The sequence below is a fragment of the Anabrus simplex genome, chromosome 14, assembly GCF_040414725.1.
Source record: "Anabrus simplex isolate iqAnaSimp1 chromosome 14, ASM4041472v1, whole genome shotgun sequence".
Classification (NCBI taxonomy): Eukaryota; Metazoa; Arthropoda; class Insecta; order Orthoptera; family Tettigoniidae; genus Anabrus; species Anabrus simplex.
In genome coordinates, this window is record NC_090278.1 from 60,344,221 (window position 1) to 60,364,932 (window position 20,712).

The 20,712-nt window shown below is 40.8% G+C and overlaps 2 protein-coding genes across 3 annotated transcripts; one reads left to right on the forward strand and one right to left on the reverse strand.

Annotated features, from left to right (window-relative positions):
- The first annotated feature begins 11 nt into the window (after positions 1–11).
- On the forward strand, positions 12–20,434 carry LOC136885779 (single-pass membrane and coiled-coil domain-containing protein 4 homolog). The gene is made up of 2 exons (XM_067158516.2): positions 12–175; positions 19,989–20,434. Exon 2 carries the CDS (start codon positions 20,004–20,006, stop codon positions 20,181–20,183), a length of 180 nt encoding a protein of 59 aa, XP_067014617.1. The 5' UTR covers positions 12–175; positions 19,989–20,003; the 3' UTR covers positions 20,184–20,434.
- LOC136885808 (uncharacterized) lies at positions 9,537–12,325 on the reverse strand. Of its 2 annotated transcripts, none has more exons than XR_010861619.2 (3): positions 11,540–12,094; positions 11,059–11,253; positions 9,537–10,962 (listed from the first exon to the last, which is right to left on the reverse strand). XR_010861619.2 is itself a non-coding variant. In XM_067158546.2 (3 exons), exons 2-3 carry the CDS (start codon positions 11,249–11,251, stop codon positions 10,685–10,687), a joined length of 471 nt encoding a protein of 156 aa, XP_067014647.2. In that variant the 5' UTR covers positions 11,252–11,253; positions 11,892–12,325; the 3' UTR covers positions 9,537–10,684. The 2 variants fall into 2 exon arrangements, 1 of the variants encoding a protein (XP_067014647.2); XM_067158546.2 differs by having other exon boundaries at positions 11,892–12,325.
- Positions 20,435–20,712: the final 278 nt, after the last annotated feature.

The following is a 20,712-nucleotide window of genomic DNA, read 5'->3' on the forward strand; positions in this document are numbered from 1 at the left end:
TGCCAATTGCCAGCTGTTTCGAGCCGAGTTGTGTCACTTATTTCTGATCCAGTTGCTCGTATGTCTGGCAATTGAGTAAGCTGTGTGTACTTTTGATGCCTGACTTTTCTTTTGATTGTTGTTCTATTATTTTAACATTCTCTTGGATATATCTTAAACTAAACTTTACTCATTGGTGAGTATTGAAACTGTATTTGGTTTATCAAATAATACGTAAATTACAGGAAATGTGCTTGTGGACGTGGCAATGTTTCGGGTCATAATATATAATTTTGTCTGCAGATTACTGTAGCCGAAATGATTTCTTTATTACCGCTTTAGTATTATACGCTTATCTATTTGTATAACTTCCTTTATTTTCTTTTTATATATCAACACCTTCGTCCGGCGGTTGGAGGCGTGGTTAACTGGGAAATTGATTACCGTACGAAGTATCGAGAGTAATTGACCTGGACGCATTGCTTGTTTCACAAGATATTCCTCTTGTATTTCTTGTAGACATTATGATTCAATACCCAAGAAAGAGAGGGATGGTCCTGGGGATAATGTTGTTTTGGAGTATTATTTTGTATGTCAAGAAAGTATGAATCGGCAGATTATTTTTAAAATTGTTTACTTTGTGATTGTATTGTTAATAGACCTTAAATGTGATCCTTAATAGTAAGTAACTGATGTTTGAATGCTTTCTAAAGTTTATTTACAATGTTCCCCGGAATGTTCTTTTTTCTCTCTCTCTCTCGAAATGTTAATGTTTCTTCCCCTCTGTTGCCTACGCTCCTCATATAGTATTCACACTACCGGTATGGAAAGTAACTACACATTCTTCTATCTGTGAAGTAGATAAGTACACTTCCAGAAGTGTTAGCTCAGATCGAATGGTTAGGAGAAAATATAAGTATGAAAATTAATAACTAAAAATGCTGAGCGAATTGGCTACGCGGTATGCATCGTGTATCTGTAAGCTTGCATTCTGCAGGTTGAGATCGAACCCCACTGTCAGCAGCATTTAATATGCCCGTGTTGTACCTTAATCAAGGTCACGGCTGGTTTATTTCTAGTTCTAGCCCTTCTCGATCTCCTGTCGCCGAAACTTGCGTGTTGGCGCGACGTTCAGCAGTACGCAGCCATAACAATAAACTGATTCAAAATACCGTTTCTTCTACTCAGTTACTCTTATAAGAAATCTTTGGAAAGAAAATAAAATTCTGAGGAAATAAATTAGACTGTGCACAACCCATATGTGCGACAGCCTTAATCAGTGGTGATTGATTGGCCTACTTAAGTATTTTCCTGATTTTTATCATACGTATTAGGCCTCATGAAAATAAATAGGAACAGTGACGTTCATTTCCAGTATTGCAAATATTAGCTCAGTAAGAAAACAAACCGAGCGAGATGGCCCTGCGATTAGGATCGTAAATTGTAAATATATATATACATATTGTTTTTTATCTTTGTTGGAGAAATGACCGCAATTCCAAAATACAATCGGAGGTGTAACTTTCTTATATACTTCCTTGAACTTTCTAAACGGCAATGAGAGAGGATGAATGAGGGTCATGTGATCAATCTCAAATGCTCCAATAATATATTCAAGGAAGTAGGCCTGCTATATAGGCCTGCAGTGCAGGTGGGCGCGGGGCCTAACTGGTCCGCAGACTTCCCCGGAAAAAGTAAGTACCGTAGTGTAAATGAATAAATAACGTTACCCGAAAACCACTCTGAACGGGAAAGGTGACATAGTAATGCGTAGCATTCGGAACTTTATGACCTAAATAAGTATAAAATATGCAAGCAAATCTGACCTAAATAGCTAAATATGACTTAAACATTTAGGGATAGGTAGAAAATATTAGAGTATTATTAACATTGCCAAAACGTTATTAGCAATAATATAACAGACACATTTAATATGCAGACTGACAGAGCTACTGTAGGTAGACCTACATTAAAACTTTATAGCCTACATTCATTCAGTAGCTTAGCTCTGAGGCACAGTTCTCACTCTGGTCTCCTAAAGGACCTTAAAATGAAGTATTAGCATGCTTTTTTGGTGTCTGTTGGCGTACGTTCGTACAGCATCACGTTCTTGGCATCATGTATTGTAAACCTGCCGCCTATCTGTTTCAGGAAAATTAAAATACATCAGTATTTTAAATCCTTTGTTTGAATCGACGCAGATAACATGTACCTTGTTAAAAAACGATGCTCAATTTAAATAAAAATGCTCAAAATATAACCAAATATGACATATCACTAACATGGCCAAAATAAAAATGGCCGGGTCAGGGACCCGTCATTCCGTTTTTTTTTTTTTTTTTTTTTTCAGATTTCGGATAAAATAAGCTCGCAACAACCCCCTCCCCCAATCACCGCTACTGATAATTGTCGGATGGTTGTACTTGGCTACAACTTGAGGCACCGTGTGGACACTATCATGTAAGTTCCGTCCGTGCGATTTAATTCCAGAAGCATATCGCATGGACGTCCGGCTCCATGGCTAAATGGTAACCGTGCTGGCCTTTGGTCACAGGGGTCCCGGGTTCGATTCCCGGCAGGGTCTGGAATTTTAACCATAATTGGTTTAATTTCGCTGGCACGGGGTCTGGATGTATATGGATGTATGTGTGTCGTCTTCATCATTTCCTCCTCATCACGACGCGCAGGTCGCCTGCGGGTGTCAAATCAAAAGACCTGCATTTGGCGAGCCGAACTTGTCCTCGGACACTCCCGGCACTAAACGCCATTTCCTTTTATTTATTTTCATCGCATGGACAAGCCTTTTCAAGATAGCTTGTCTCTCGTAACTCGAGCAGTACGCTCTCTCACAAATATCTGCGCCAAGATATTAAATAAACAGTGAAAATTGATACCAGAATATAAAATGTTAGAACCTAATTATTCCTGTTGCTTTTTCCTCTACGTAACAATCATTTTCGAAACTGAAGCTTATAAAACAAGGTAACTACACTACTTATAAAAAATTACCGTACCTAGGGAGTGTCGCAATATTATGATCCAAGACAGACTCTGAACCCAGTCTCAGCATCGAATGTTTCATCCTTGGATATCATTTCGTCAATGCCTTTGCATCTTAGAAAGTATGCCGCATGGTTCAGTTCATTTAAAATCAACTGTGAGTACAATAAAGTTTTCAAAAATGTAAAGGCAAAAAGGTAGAAAGATATTATATTTGTGTTATACCAAATACAGTGTATAGCACACAACTGAATCATATGTATCTACGGGCTTATACTGAATACATTATTTTTAACAGTACCGGTACTTAAAAATATACAAACTCCATTGTACGGTATCATCTTAATTATAACCCTTATTATAGTAACCTTTTTAGAATTACTGCTGCCGGGCTGAGTGGCTCAGACGGTTAAGGCGCTGGCCTTCTGATCCTAACTTGGCAGGTTCGATCCTGGCTCAGTCCGGTGGCATTTGAAGGTGCTCAAATACATCAGCCTCGTGTCAGTAGATTTACGGGCACGTAAAAGAACTCCTGCGGGACTAAATTCCGGCACCTCGGCGTCTCCGAAAATCGTAAAAGTAGTTAATGGGACGTAAAGCAAATATTATTATTATTATAACTACTGCTACTAAAATGTGTTCACTCCTCCCCTGAAGGGGCCGGGAGATTTGTGACGGTGAAGGAGATGATCGGAGAAGGTGAGGGGATTGGCGGCCGTGGCCTGTCCTAGGAACTGTCCCGGCATTCATTCGTCTTAGTGCAGGAGAATGGAAAACCACGGAAAACCATTCTCAGCACAGTCGACGGTTGGGCACCCGTGAGGTCCAGCCCTGTCCCGTCCTCCGAATGCAGAGGCGTAGAGCCACAAGCCGTGGCCATCCCTCCTCTACTCGGTTGGCCGGTTAGAGTGCAGAGCTGTTGGACCACGGACCAGCCGTGGCCACTTATGGGCCGAGACCCACTCTCCATCTACCGACCAGTATACACAGTAGTGTAACAAGAAACATACCTCCGTTAACATCTTTGGAAAAAATCCATTAGTCTCTTCTGTTTGTTACTGTTAACCTTTCCTCCCTTCACGTTGAAACTTCTCGTCAGCACCACGCAACCGAGATTCGTAAATGGAGCTTGTCATCTGCGACTTCGGGTTTGCTTTCGTACGTGACCACTACAGTACGGTAATTAATTCACACCCGAGAAAAAGCCGATTTTCCAATCACTAGAAGTTTTAATTTTTCAGTTCCCGTCATATTATCTCCCAGCATCACTGTAACTCTTTACTTGTTAACTGTTCCTCACAAACCAAAAATGCCGTATTGCACAGTTAAAGTTGCGCTAAATTCGAGTTACAGAGTATGTTTTGCTTCAAGGGAGGAGATGTTTGCTTCGAGAAATTCGTGTAATGGAGAAATAACCTACACGTGGAGAATAGGACAAGCGGCCGGGAAATTTAAGTTGGTTCGAGATATCAAGATTCGACTGCATTTCAATCTTGTTTCAATACCTACCAAATATTTAACTTTCGAAATAACGTCTATTTAAAAAAAAATCAATTTGCTTTACGTCACGACGAAGGGATAGAAGTAGCATGACCAGATGCAAATAGATAAAAAAAAGAGGACAAAACTATTTAAAAAGGAGGGCAATGCCGAAATAAGAGGACTCAAAACATCCTCCATTGAGAGTATTAATTTAATTTATATATTCTAATGTTCACATTGTTGTTTTGAGTCCATAGACTGGTTTGATGCAGCTCTCCACGCCACCGTATCGTGTGATAATCTTTTCATTTCTACGTAACTGCTGCATCCTACATCTGCTTGTCATATTATACCTTAGTCTACCCCCACCATTCTTACCGCCTACACTTCCCTCAAAAACCAACTGCACAAGTTCTGGGTGTCTTAAGATGTGTCCTATCGTTCTATCTCTTCTTCTGGCCAAATTTAGCCAAATCTATCTCCTGTCACTAATTCGATTCAGTATCTCTTCATTCGTGATTCGCTCTATCCATCTCATCTTCAGCATTCGTCTGTAACACCACATGTCAAAAGCTTCTATCCTCTTTCTTTCTGAGCTTATCATCCATGTTTCATACAATGCCACGCTCCAGACCAAAGTCTTCGAAAACATCTTCCTAATTCCTTATGTCAGTGTTCGAAGTGAGCAAATTTCTTTTCCTAAGAAAGACCTTCTTTGCTTGTTTAGTCTGCATTTTACGTCTTCCTTACTTTTGCCATCATTAGTTATTTTACTAATGATTGGTGCTCGTGGCACAATACCTGCCTTGTTCGTAGAATTCTGGAAAAAGTTCGACCTGCCCATGAACAGCATTGAAAGAATAGTTACCACCACCATACGTGGATCTGTACAAATCCTGAAATCTCACCTGTTCGGACCTCCATAATCTAAGAAATCCGTATTATCACTATATTTCTATGTGATAAAAACTTTCTCTATCCTGATATGCTTTACTTTGTTCATTGTGGGAACCCGTAATTGCGGGAAGTCTTTGATTCATTCAGTAAATATATATTTCCTAATCTGATATTTCCTGCATCACCTGACTTCATTCGACTGCACTCCATTACTTTTGTTTTGGACTTATTTATTTTCATCTTGTACTCCTTACCCAAGGCTCTGTCCATACCATTCAGCAATTTCTCCAGATCTTCTGCATTCTCAGATACAATAACTATATCATCATTAAATCTCAGGGTTTTGATTTCCTCTCCTTGGTTTGTGATTCCCTTACCAAATTCCTCTTTGATTTTCTTTACTGCCTGTTCTATATAAACATTGAAAAGGAGGGGGGACAAACTGCAACTTTGCCTTACTCCTTTCTTGATTGCTGCATCTTTTTCTAAAACCCTTGATTCTTATCACTGCAGACTGATTTTTATACAGATTGTAGATAATTCTTCATTCTCGGTACCTGATCCCGATCACCTTCAGAATCTCAAATAACTTGGTCCAATCAACATTATCAAATGCCTTTTCAAGATCTACGAATGCCATGTATGTGGGCTTGTCCTTCTTAATTCGATCCTCTAAGATCAGACATAGTCAGAATTGCTTCACGTGTTCCTACATATCTTCTGAAGCCAAACTGATCTTCTCCCAACTCAGTTTCAGCTTGTCCTTCCATTCTTCTGTCAATAAGTGTTAGAATTTTTCAGGTGTGAGATACTAAACTAATGAAATGTTCATACACATAAACAAAATGTATCCATTTACATATTATACAGTAAATTCTTAAAAATTTAAACAGTGTAACTAATTTACACGCCTTGTTCGTACTTTTCTGAAGATTCAATTGCCTTTAGGAGTTTTCACAATATAATTATTAAATTAATGTCGTAATGGTCCACCTTTCAATACTAGAATATGCAATATTCTAAATTACATTAACTAGGAACTGGTTTCGGCCGGAGCTGGCCATCTTCAGCGTTAATGTAAAACATCTAATAACTAAACAAATCCATTAATCATATTTCTATATATTGATAAGATATAGACTGAGACAGAACATCGACTGGGTGTCATGGAGACTAAGATGCTGAGATGGACAGCTTGCGTCACTAAACTGGATCACATCTCCAATGAATCAATCAAGGAGTAATTTGGCGTTGCATCGGTTCCAAAAAAAAAAAAAAAAAAAAAAAAATTAATGCGCGAGAGTAGTCTACGATGGTGTAGACGTGTACTAAGGGCAGGCGCCGAAACTATCGCGAAGACAGGTTACAGTCGCCAGTATGAGACTAAAAGGACGACCAAAATAGCGATGGGCCGATACTCTTCACGAATATCTGAAGAGTGTCAATATCCACACTGACATGGCACAGGACTGAACTAAATGGAGACAACAAATCCATGTAGCAGACCTCGGCAGCAGGAGGGACAAACACTGAAGAAGAAACAATATTGATGATGCCATCGCGTAATGACGAATACTTCTAAAAATTAAGTAGATTATCTATAAAAAAAAAAAAGATTCACTCAAAAAAGGGACATTTCTTTTTTTTAAATAACCCACCTGGAGCCCAGACAGTGGTCTATAAAGGAAGACTTGTGCGGATAAAAGTGGATGTCTGGTCACCCTAGATAGGAGAAGGCTAGTTGAGTTCGAACCCACTATCTTCCAAATGCAAGCTGATACCTTACGTGACCCAAACTGCGCAGTCACCTGCTACTTGTCTATCGTGAAATATCTCCAGGCTTTTCAAATGGCACATCATGCCCAATGTATTTTTGCTATCAAAACCTCTGTACTGAGAACAAATATTACTTTGGACTTTATTTTCAGTGAAATTCTACCAGCCCATGACTTTATCCTGTTAACTATAAAGTGTGTTAAAAACATTATATTCAATAAATTTCGAGCAGAAGGTTGCAGATCACCATCTCACAGCGTCACCCCCTGTGGGTGGGGATAGTAGAATAACATCCACAGTATCTCCTGCTGACGTAAGAGGTGACTAAAAGGGGCCCTAGAGGCTCTTAACTTTTGAGCGTGGGTTGTTGAACATGGGGCCTTCAGCTGAGTCCTGGCATTGCTTCCACTTACTTGTGTCAGGCTCCTCACTTTCACCTATCCTATCCGACCTCCCTTGGTCAACTCTTGTTCTTTTCCAACCCTGACGGTATTAGAGCATTAAGAACATTAATTTAATTTACTGGTCCACCTGATCAATACACCTCAGTCATAGGGAGTATTTCAGTTTCACGTCCTCCGTGGCCCTTGTCATTCTTTGGCCGATACCTTCATTTTTTTAAGGTCTGGATCCCTTCAATTTTTTCTCTCTGATTAGTGTTATATAGAGAATGGTTGCCTTGTTCTAATTCCTCTTTAAACAATAATCACCAACACCACCACTCTCCATTGTCTTCTCTCTTCCCACCATCTCCCTGTTGTCACTTTAGTCCAGTTATCCCCCTGTTTTCTTCATCTGCTCCTCCTCCTTCAGCCATCTGTCCCTTGGTCTCCAGCCTTATACTCCTGTTGCATGCATCTTTCCGAGTATCCTCTTCTTTTCTCCATTCGTTTCACTTGTCTATACTCTCCATGCCTTAATTTCTTTATTTTATCCTGCACTATCATAACTTGCACTTGTTCATTCATTTCTTATCTTATCCATTTTTTGTTACTTCTATATCACTAGCCTAGATAATGCTTTTCTCTCTTCCCCTAATTACCCAAGTACACTAGTGTCCAAAAGTTAAGCATAATCACTAAACAAGGCCATACCGCCTGATAAGAATGTCAGGCAGATTGCTGAACAAACGGAAGCTGACTCGCACACCATATGTCACACAACTTGTCCCAAAATACATTGTCAGAAAGGTTCTCATAGCTAAGGTAGACCTTTGTACCACTACTAACAAAACTCTGCAATGTCTTCCACAACAAAATATGCTTTTAATAGGGTGTATGGTTACCCCTAACAGCCACACATGCTTCGCAGCGACGTGGCATGCTCTCTATCAGAAGGTCCAAGAGCTCTTGTGGCAGTCAATCCCATTCCTCCGAAAGGTCAATGCAAAGGTCTTGGAGGGTCCTTGGTGGAGGCTGACAGGATGCAATTTGCCTCCCCAATGCATCCCAGACATGTTCTATAGGATTCAGATCCATACACCTCGCTAGCAAGTCCATGCGATGAATGTCTTCCCCAACCAGAAATTCATCCACCAAAGCAGTGTGGTGTGGTCGGGCATTATGGTCCATTAACCCCTTAATGCCTGAATTAATTTTTACATGAAATTAAAATTTAAAAATCACATGATCTGCTCAATATTGAAGTCTTAGGACACACATTAAGTCAAAAGTCAGAAATGTCATATTTGATGGGTGGAATTGGGTATGTATCATATTCGCGACTACAGGCTTTTGAGAAATCAAAGGTGTGCATCTTTGTACTTGCAAAAAAATATGTTTTTAATTAATGGAACAATATTTATATACAATATTTTCATGAAAGGCAGGTCAAGGAAACTATATACAGTTTTTATCTGTCAACTCTGTGTGTGTGTGTGTGTGTGTGTGTGTGTGTGGAGGGGGGAGGGGGAAACGAGACATACACACATACATAAGTGAAGGTTACACTTAGTGCAGATGAATACAGTTTGTCCTTTACAATTAGGTTTTTTTGCACCTTTGCCTTGCACCACTAACAGAAGGCCAATGACCCACTCCATCTGTACGAGTAGACTGATCGGCTACAGGTTTTGCAGGACCTCTATGCTTTTTCATTTGCAGTGCTGCCTCCATGCTACCAGATGACATGGGCACCCATATGACAGTTAGTAGGTGCGGGGAGGTGGGGGGCTAGACCTGGGGTTTATAGTATTTTTAATATCTTGGAAGATGAATGGCGACTTGAATTCCGCGGTAGAATAACACCCACAGTATCGCCTGCCAGTTGACGGTACTACCACATCCACGTAATACCGACTTTTATATAATTTTCTTGAAAGAAAGACACCTGACTACATTAGATTTTTGACTTCCCCTGAGAGCTAAGGGAGGGCCGCGACACCCCCCCCCCCCCCCCCCCCCCCTTGCCCTCCAAGCATGGGCGCCCATGCCAGATGGTCTACCCCTCTTTTTCCTTGTCATATCCTTTCCTTGCTTACAGAGGCCTTCTGCAATTCTGGATTTAAATTCCAGAAGGTCATTCTGTTTGTGAAGAGGAATTTCAAGACTGTCACAGTCTCTGTGATAGAGTAACCAACAAGTCACTATAACAAGATCAACCATGTGAAAAAACAATCTATGATAGTATTTCCTGGATTTTATGAAGATCCTGTAATAGGACACAAAAGCATCAAGCAAGTCTACCCCTCCCATAAATTTATTGTATGCAATTAGAATGCTTGGACAAGGAACAACATGCTCTCATTTCATCCTATCCCATCTTTTCACTCTGGTAAGTGGATGAGCAGATGCAAATGTACTTGCAAGAATCACACCTCTATTATCATACCATTTGACTACCCCAATATCAACACCTTCAAACTTCCCTCCTTTTCTTCAAATGAACCTCGACCCATCTTCTTTCAGGTTATCACTTGAAGATGTGCACCCTGGAAGGCAGTTTGCCCTACATGTTCCCAGGAAATAAATCCCCTTTTCCATCAATGCAGCTAACAAGTTCAGAGATGAAAACCAGTTGTCGAAATACAAAATATTATTCTGACCCCTTTCAACAATTTGTGCTACCTGTAATACAATGTTTCCACTGGCACCTATATCTGGACAACCTGCCACTGGATTGATTTTGCCTGTGTAAATTTCAAAATTGTGCACCAGGCCTTTTGTGTCACACAGAATGAATATTTTATATCCCCATTTATTGGGTTTATTAGGTAAATACTGTTTCAGTGCAGATTGTCCTTTGAAAGGGACCATTTGCTCATCAACACTCAACTTTTGTGATTGTGGAATAGACTGAAACTTGGCAAGCAACGAGTCAATTATAGGACGTATTTTGAATAGCCTATCTCTGTTCTGATCATCAGGTCTTGGAATGTTATCATTATCATTGAAATGAAGGTTTCTTTTTATTTCACTCCACCTATCACGAGACATAGCGTCAGCAATATGACCCAATCGACTCGCTGCTGCCCAGTACATACGAGTGTGAGGAAGATGATACACTGACATGTACAAAACTGTACCAAGAAACTGTTCAAGTTCATCTTTATTCAGCTGTAGTGCATGGAAAATAGATTGCTCTGTTCAACTATATGTTCCAAAATGGAATCATCAAAAAAGGTATGGAAGTATTCAATGGGAGTTGGTACACAATCTCCTTCTGGAAGGGAGCCATTCCAAGTAGGCTCAGATTTTGGACTCTGAGAAGCAGGTACTGTCTTCCACAATATGGGTCTCTTCACTGGAATGTTAGCTCCAGCATTTCTGGTACCAGAATTTGCTGTCTGAACTTCGTTTGAATTTTTAGTTGTATTGTCAGTATCAGAATCTGAAGCAACAAAAAATGAGATTTAGGGATTAAAAAAGGAAATAAAATGAAAGATAAAAAAATAGCACACACAGAAATCAAAGCCTAGTAACTAACCTGAACTGTGCGAGTCATCATCTGGAGATGAGACATCTCCTGTACTAGTTGGCAAATATTCATCACCATTGTCAACAGTGTCACTTAGACAGCTGTCATCACTCTGGTCCGCTGGTGGTATACGTGTTTTGATGTGTGCATTTATTTGCTTGCTTGTAGTTTGCTTTATAGCATAAACACGTTTTGGATCCATAGCTAAAAATCAGAGATTACAGAAAAGTAGTAATCTTCCAGACTTTCCAATAACATGCCTACAATAATGCTGTTATCTCTAAAAATAATATTTAGACCTACTAACCAAATAATTTCAAGCTTACAAGTCTGCACTAACGCAAAGTATTCAGGCCTACTAACTATATGAGTTCATTACCCCTCTGTATAGTTAAAAATAGTGCACATAAAAGTAATAATCTACCAGACATTCAATAACATGCCCACAACAAATCTGTAATCACTCTAAATAATATTTAGGCCTACTAACCAGATATTTCACTGCACTCCTCTAACCTAGAGTAAGTCACGGTAGAAATGTTGAAATAATGGACACAAACAGTGGCTTAATCATGCACCCTCTCAAAACTGGCAACAATTAATATTTATGTCCCACGATTTCATCCAATGGATTGCTCCTTACAGGTACACAAATGCCTAATAATGCATTTTGTACACAAACCGTATATCGGCATTCAGCATAAACGGTAATTGTTTTATCATATCAGAATGGGTTCTATAACAATGTATAATTTTCTGGAGAATGAAACTTTCCTGCAAACGACTTGAATATCACAAAATAATGTTGTTGTTGTTGTTGGTGATGAGCTGTGGGCTTTTACCGATGTAATTTCACCCATTCTAAAATCCATTACTTGCTGAATAACACTAATACAAGCGAAAACGTTAGTCCATAACAAGTCGTACAAAAGAATGAACATAACGTCCATCAATGTTTACATCAAAGAGGATGTTTACATCATGCACACGATCTTCATCTGTTCACGGCCGACTTGATGCGTCGCTCTACAGTAGCTCGCTATGACGTTGCCTACGAGATACACAAGGCCGGGAAATACAGCACACTATAAAAAAAAATAGACTCGTCCTCGAGATACTTCCGGCAGTGCCGCTAGAGTTCTCTTTACTATTGTCTCTCCCGCTCATTGCAACACGTTCGAATATGAACAACTATAAAAATTCATTAAAACTAGTAATTTCTGAAGGCAGCAAACAGATATGAGATCAGAGATAGACCAAGAGCAATTGACTTATTTTCTACAACGTATTTCTTACAATATACTTAAACGAAATAAGTAATTCACGAAAGAAGCAGAGAAATCTGATAGCGAGTGTCACTTCTTACCGATTCCTTTAATTGTGCCTCAGATAAGCGGATCGAGATTGCGGTCATAGATAACTGAGTTTAATCGCCCATTCACCAATTATCAGCGATCCAATCTTTTCCTCCGCACATCTGATATTTTGACATTCGTATTGATGCCGCTGTTTGGTGAGCGATGTTATGCCCATTACGCAAATATTTTGCGTCGTTTCACCGTATTTCTCTTTTTCCTGCTCGTAAAATTAAATGTGTGTTCGCCTCTGTGGTGTAGTGGTTAGTGTGATTAACTGTCACCCCGGAGGTCCGGGTTCGATTCCCGGCCCTGCCACGAAATTTGAAAAGTGGTACGAGGGCTGGAACAGGGTCCACTCAGCTTCGGGAGGTCAACTGAGTAGAGGTGGGTTCGATTCCCACCTCAGCTATCCTCGAAGTGGTTTCCCACTTCTCCCCCAGGCAAATGCTGGGATAGTACCTAACTTAAGGCCATGGCCGCTTCCTTCCCTCTTCCCTGCCTGTCCTTTCCAATCTTCCCATCCCTCCACAAGGCCCCTGTTCAGCATAGCAGGTGGGGCTACCTGGGCGAGGTACTGGAAAGGACAGGCAGGGAAGAGGGAAGGAAGCGGCCGTGGCCTTAAGTTAGGTACTATCCCAGCATTTGCCTGGGGGAGAAGTGGGAAACCACTTCGAGGATAGCCGAGGTGGGAATCGAACCCACATCTACTCAGTTGACCTCCCGAAGCTGAGTGGACCCTGTTTCAGCCCTCGTACCTCGTGGCAGGGCCGGGAATCCCTAGCTGTATCCCCCGACGCAAAGTCTGGTGTTCCAGGACACTACCCTTGAGGTGGTATCCCTCGCTGAGTCCGAGGAGGATAAACGGATGAAGAAAGAAGAAAATTAAATTCGTTCTAACAGGAATAAAGCTCCTAAATGACCAATTTTAGCATGCTTTTCAATTTGGTTTGCTTTTTGGTCAAGTTCAGATACCGTAAAACTTTTTTTTTTTTTCTGATTTCATTACCCGTATCCTACTTCTCAATTTAAGATTTTTTTCTGTAATCTAGTATTTAATTTTTTTCATCCGTATATTTTTTAGATTTAACAGGGATACTCGTAGACCTTCCTTGATATAGAAACGAGACTTGTACTCTTTTTTTCATTTGTGCCTGACGTATGAAGATATGGTATGTTCATCGTTATCTGAATCGGAACTTTTACTAAATGTTGAAGGCAATACATCATTTTTGGAAGATGGACGCTTCCTGCGTTTAACATTTTCCTGTTTGTGAACAGGATACACAATGAAAACAGAAGGAAATTTGATTGATGTGCTTACACTGAAATCTGTTTTATGAGAAGAATTGCTAGGTACCTAAAGCGAGCCTACTCCTATCACGTTGTCTAGAAATAGTTTGCTTCCATTTCTCCCTTAAACCGCACTCGGAAGGAAAACTATGGAACGTCAATTTTCATGCTTTTTTAGTGTCATCCGAAATACAGAGAGGTACACAACAGTGCACCTTCTTCTCAACCTCACAGACACTCATTGACAGAAACAATATTCACAATAAATTTTACAAAATCAACACAGCATTACAATTACTCCGCATATCACAATGTTAAAGTCCGCCAAGAACAGAACGGAAACCTGACATCTAGCGGCCAATTCGTGAACACGGTCGGGCCGCTTTTTCAGCGACTAATTAATAGCTATGTCCTGGCCTTGTATATCTCGTAGACAATGGCTTAGGAGCGCAGCGAAGGATAAAGTCAGCCTTGATCTGTTGTACTTCAGTACAACCTGCACTCAACAGATAGCAGCACTTGTCAGCAGCGCTAGTCTGGTTCGTGTAGAATCTGCATCAATCGTCACCGGCATATAAAATTAAATATCTGTCCACATAAATGCATTAAACTGGTATGATGCAAATTCGCGACATTCGGCATTAAGGGGTTAAGAGGTAGTTTGGACCAACCGTACCTCTGAAGAGTCGAAAATGTGTTCTCAGTACCTCATCCCTGTATCTGAGTGTTAACAGTGTTCCTCGGACCACCCATAAAGATGTGCAAGTCCGTATGCCCATTCAACATGATGCGGCCCCACACGACACCACCACCACCACCAAACTGGTCCCGTTCCACGATGTTCCTGTGGTTGTATCGGCTACCCGGATCTCTCCAGATTAATGTGCAACGGGAATCATTCTGCTAACTGAAGCGGGATTCATCTGTGAAGAGCACATGCCTCCATTCATTCACGGTCCAGTTTGGATGTTGACGGCTCCACAGTAAACGGGCCCGTCTCTGTGCTGGAGTGAGCGGGACGCACACTGCTAGACGTCGGGCAAACAGTCCTGCTGTTCTGAGCCTCCGGTACACAGTTTGCCGGGACACAGCAACCCCTGAGACGGCTGCAAGCTCCGCTGACAATTGTTTTGCAGGCACACTCCAATTTAGTCGGGCGGTTAAGGCCAGATATCGATCCTGCCGTGGGGTGGTTACCCTTGGTCGACCTGGTACTGGCCCATGACTAACATCTGTGTCTCAAAATCGTCTCCAAAGCCTGGAAATGACACTTTGTGGTACATTCAAGAATGCGGTCACTTCGGTCTGTGTCTGGCCTGCTTCCAGGTGGCCGAGTATTCTATCCTGCAAAACGTGGTCCAAATGGCGTTGTTGTGCCATTATGTTGTCACATTCACCACGAGGTTACACTCCGCACACTATAACAGGGCAAACACGACTGAGGTAATATAGGGCGCAGGCACTGGCTGTGTTTACCTTGCGGATACACCGCTAGCCAAAGCAGGGAACACTCCTTTCCTATACAGAGTGAACACGTAAGGTTGGTAGGTGCATATGTCATGCGATTTGCAGTCTATTTCCTGTTGCCCTGCTTACTCGTAACTTATGCTTAACTTTTGAACACTGGTGTATTAGGATATATTTGTAATTGTCCATAAACTTGTTTGATGCAGTGGCCAACCACCCTATCCTGTGCTAACCTTTTCATTTCTACGTAACTACTACATTGTACATTTACTGTTATCTGTTTCATCATATTCATACCTTGGTCTACCCCTTCTGTTCTTACCACCTAAACTTCCCTCAAACCAACTAAACAAGTCCTGGCTGTCTTAAGACTTGTCCTATCAGTCTCGCTATTCTTCTGGTCAGATTTTCCAAAATCATTCTCCACTCGACAATTCAGTTCAGTATCTTGTCATTTGTGATTCGATCTGCCTATCTCACCTTCAGCATTCTTCTGTAACACCACATTTCAAAAGCTTCTATTGTCTTTCTTTCTGAACTACTTGTCAGTATTTCACCTTCACTTCTGCACAGTTTCACATTAAAGACATCTTTGTAATTCCTATATCAATGTTCAAAGTGAGTAAATTTCTTTTCTTTTGTAAGCCCTTCCTTTTGTGTGCTAGTCTGCATTTTATGTCCTCCTTACTTCTGCTATGATAAGTTACTCTGCTACCTAAGAAACGATATTAGTCTACTTCCTTTAAGTCTTCATTTCCTAATCTAATATTTCCTGCATCACCAGACTTCATTTGTCTGCACTCTATTACTTTTGTTTTGGACTTATTTTCATCTTGTATTCTTTTCCGAAAACTATATCCGTAGCATTCAGCAATTTCTCCAGATCTTTTGCATACTCTGATAAAATATCATCGGCAAGTCTCAGAGTTTTGATTTCCTCTCCTTGGATTGTGATTGAAAATCCATAGCCTGTTTCCAGTCTCAGCCAGGTCAGAAATGGATGAATGAAGCCCCCATCTAGCAGCGAGGATAGGACCTGTGCTGGCTGCTGAAGCCCATCACACTCCCCTGGGGCAATGGTTAACGACTGACAGATGAAATGATAATGGAGTGTTTCTGGAATGAAAGGTGATAGGAAAAAACCGGAGTACCCGAAGAAAAACCTATCCCGCCTCCGCATTACCCAGCACAAATCTCACATGGAGTGACTGGGATATGAACTGCAAAACCTAGAGCTGACAGGCCAGCGTGCTGCCACCTGTGCCATAGAGGCTTTACTCTTTGGATTGTGATTGCCTTTCCAAATTCCTCTTTTATTTCCTTTACTGCCTGTAAGAAGGGACAAACTGCAGCCTTGCCTCACTCATTTCTGGGTTGCTGCTTCTTTTTCATAGCTCTAGATTCTTACCACTAAAGATTGTTTTGTGTGCAAATTGTAACTTTTTTTTTCTCGGTTTCTGATCCCGATCACTTTCAGAATCTCGCATAGCGTGGTTGTAGAATGTGTTATATCTGGCATATTGCTGTCTCGCTGTTTCGGAGGATATTTGTACTCCTCACCAAGCTTTCTAACATTTTTGAGAAATCTGTCCTATCCTCCATAAATCAAAGGCTCAAATCAAATGACAGAGTCTATCTGCCTTGTTGGTTAACTAGGTAGATCAGACCTCATACCACATTTCTTCTCGTTGACTGAGACGTCTCCGAGTGTTGTTGCTACAAGTTTACTGCTCAATGCAAAGAAGGATGCTTACCTTTCTCAAGAATTTCCTGGGCGAGGTTTCGAGAAGCTGTCCGGCTTCCGAAGACATGCTCTCTAGTTTCGCCATCCCTAAATCTCTCCTTCTATTCGGTATCGGCTGCTAATTTTTTATAAATTAATTATTCCTTTAAATGGACTCTTTAAATATATTTACATCATTCAATACTTCTGGATGAAAAATGAACGTTTCCAGTCATTCAACCGGGTCAGGAATGGAATTAATAAAACTCCCATCTAGCAGTGAGGATACGAATTGTGACGGCTGCCGAAGCTTGTCTCGCTCCTCTGGAGCAATGATTAATAACTGACAGATGAAATGGAATGATATTGGAGAGTGTTGCTGGAATGAAAGATGACAGGGAAAACAGGAGCACCCTGAGAAAAACGTGTCCTGCCTCTGCTTGGTCCAGTACAAATTGCACATGGAGTGACCAGGATTTGAACCACGGAACCCAGCGGTGAGAGGCCGGCGCGCTGTCATCTGAGCCACAGAGGCTCTCATTCTCTCTTAATGCTAATCAAAAATGAAAATGGGAGAAGTCCAACACTTCAAAAGAAATGAAGGTATCAGCAAAATAGAGGAAAGGGCTCTGAAGGGCGTGAAATTGAAAGAGTTCCTTGCAAACGTAATATTGATTGGGTCTGTAGAGGAGGGTGGATCAAGGGAGGCCAGACACTTAAGATGAAAATGAGGACCCTGACACAAGTGGAAGCAATGCTGGACACAGCTAAGTGAACCATGGATGCTAACCCATGCTCGTGAGCTGAAAGCCTCTGGTTCCCCTTTAAGTTGTCTCTCCCGAGAGGCAGGGGATAATGTGGATGTATTCTGCTGCCCACAGAGGAAATATGACTGTGAACTTACATTTGGGAGATCGGGTTTGAATCCATTGTTGGCACCACTGTGTGAGGAACACCATGGGCCTGCATTGCCTGTGATTTGTATCACTATATGAGGAACACCATAGGTCTACATTGCGTATGATTAGTACCACTATGTGAGGAACACCATGGGTCTACATTCCCTGTGATTAGTACCACTATGTGAGGAACACCATGGGTCTACATTCCCTGTGATTAGTACCACTATGTGAGGAACATCATTGGTCTACATTCCCTGTGATTAGTACCACTATGTGAGGAACATTATGGGTCTACATTCCCTGTGATTAGTACCACTATGTGAGGAACATTATTGGTCTACATTCCCTGTGATTAGTACCACTATGTGAGGAACATTATGGGTCTACATTCCCTGTGATTAATACCACTATGTGAGGAACATTATGGGTCTACATTCCCTGTGATTGGTACCACTATGTGAGGAACACCATAGGTCTACATTCCCTGTGATTAGTACCACTATGTGAGGAACATTATTGGTCTACATTCCCTGTGATTAGTACCACTATGTGAGGAACACCATAGGTCTACATTCCCTGTGATTAGTACCACTATGTGAGGAACACCATAGGTCTACATTCCCTGTGATTAGTACCACTATGTGAGGAACACCATAGGTCTACATTCCCTGTGATTAGTACCACTATGTGAGAAACATTATGGGTCTACATTGTGTGTGATTAGTACCACTATGTGAGGAACATTATTGGTCTACATTGTGTGTGATTAGTACCACTATGTGAGGAACATTATGGGTCTACATTGTGTGTGATTAGTACCACTATGTGAGGAACACCATGGGTCTACATTCCCTGTGATTAGTACCACTATGTGAGGAACATTATTGGTCTACATTCCCTGTGATTAGTACCACTATGTGAGGAACATTATTGGTCTACATTGTGTGTGATTAGTACCACTATGTGAGGAACATTATTGGTCTACATTGTGTGTGATTAGTACCACTATGTGAGGAACATTATTGGTCTACATTCCCTGTGATTAGTACCACTATGTGAGGAACATTATGGGTCTACATTCCCTGTGATTAGTACCACTATGTGAGGAACACCATGGTTCTACATTCCCTGTGATTAGTACCACTATGTGAGGAACACCATGGGTCTATATTCCCTGTGATTAGTACCACTATTGTGAGGAACACCGTGGGTCTATATTCCCTGTGATTAGTACCACTATGTGAGGAACACCGTGGGTCTATATTCCCTGTGATTAGTACCACTATGTGAGGAACACCATGGGTCTACATTCCCTGTGATTAGTACCACTATGTGAGGAACACCGTGGGTCTATATTCCCTGTGATTAGTACCACTATGTGAGGAACACCGTGGGTCTATATTCCCTGTGATTAGTACCACTATGTGAGGAACATTATGGGTCTACATTCCCTGTGATTAGTACCACTATTGTGAGGAACATTATGGGTCTACATTGTGTGTGATTAGTACCACTATGTGAGGAACACCATGGGTCTACATTCCCTGTGATTAGTACCACTATGTGAGGAACACCATGGGTCTACATTCCCTGTGATTAGTACCACTATGTGAGGAACACCGTGGGTCTATATTCCCTGTGATTAGTACCACTATGTGAGGAACACCGTGGGTCTATATTCCCTGTGATTAGTACCACTATGTGAGGAACACCACGGATCTGTGTTACCTGTTGAGTGGTGCCATTGTGTGACATACCATGGGTCTGCATTACGTGTGATTAGTATCACCATGCGAGGAACACCGTGAGTCGGCATTATCTGTGGTTAGTACCACTATAGGAGGAACGCTGTGGTTCTGTTTTACCAGTGATTAGTACCATTATGAGGGGTCAGTGACCTGGTCTTCAAATCCTTTAAACAACAAGCATCATCTCAGAGAATAAGGCATTGTGAATTGGATCCACTGATTGTTTTGGATTTACGATCATCATTTGTTTTAGATTCTAGTCAGTGGATACATTTTGAAGTTTTAATTATAGTTTCATTTCGTTGCACCTTGTACCATTAGGGGCTGATGATCTAGCTGTTATGCCCCTTTAAACAACGATCATAATCATAATTTCCTTCCTTGTTTCAAACATGGTAGACAAGTGTTGTCATAGCTCTTTCTTGTTTTATAATAATTCTGTTTTTTCCAGCTGTTTACCTGAAAAATGCGACAACTGAAGGGGAAAGTAAAAGAAACCAGTAAACAAAAGAAGGAGAGGAAAAAGGACTTTGTCGAAAACAAGAAGCGTGTATTCACAGTAGTTCTACCAACACTTGCTGCTGTTGTGCTGATGATAGGTGTTTATGTTTACCTCAAAACAAGACCTAAAAACATTGATTACTAAATCTTACGTTTTGCTATACAGTCATTTGATGTAAACATTCCACATTGCTTGAAAAAGGCAATTTTATACTCACCATATTATGTCAATTAGTTAACTGCCAAAACATGAGAACTAGGAAAAGAAAGAAAAAGAAACGGGGCCAACAGAGTAAATACATATATGTATAAAAAAGACGAGCAATAAATATATATATTTGTTATATTTTTCTGTATGCATTTTATAATTCATGACAATAAAGATGGAAAATATTATACATGCATTTTGTTTTCTTGTAAGATTACATTATTTCACTGAGATATAACACAAGAGTATTGGTATACAGTAACACAACATGAGATTCTTCTTTAAAACAAAGAAATGCTGATGTTGCAGTCTCGTTTGTATTTTACAGAGAGTTATCGTTACAACTGAATGACACTTTTAAGGATTCTGGGGTGTTGGGCGTGGCACAGTTTTACACCTTTGAGTACATACTTTTCAAATTCATGTTTTATATAAGTTACAGTACTTTCATTTGCCAGAGGGTTAT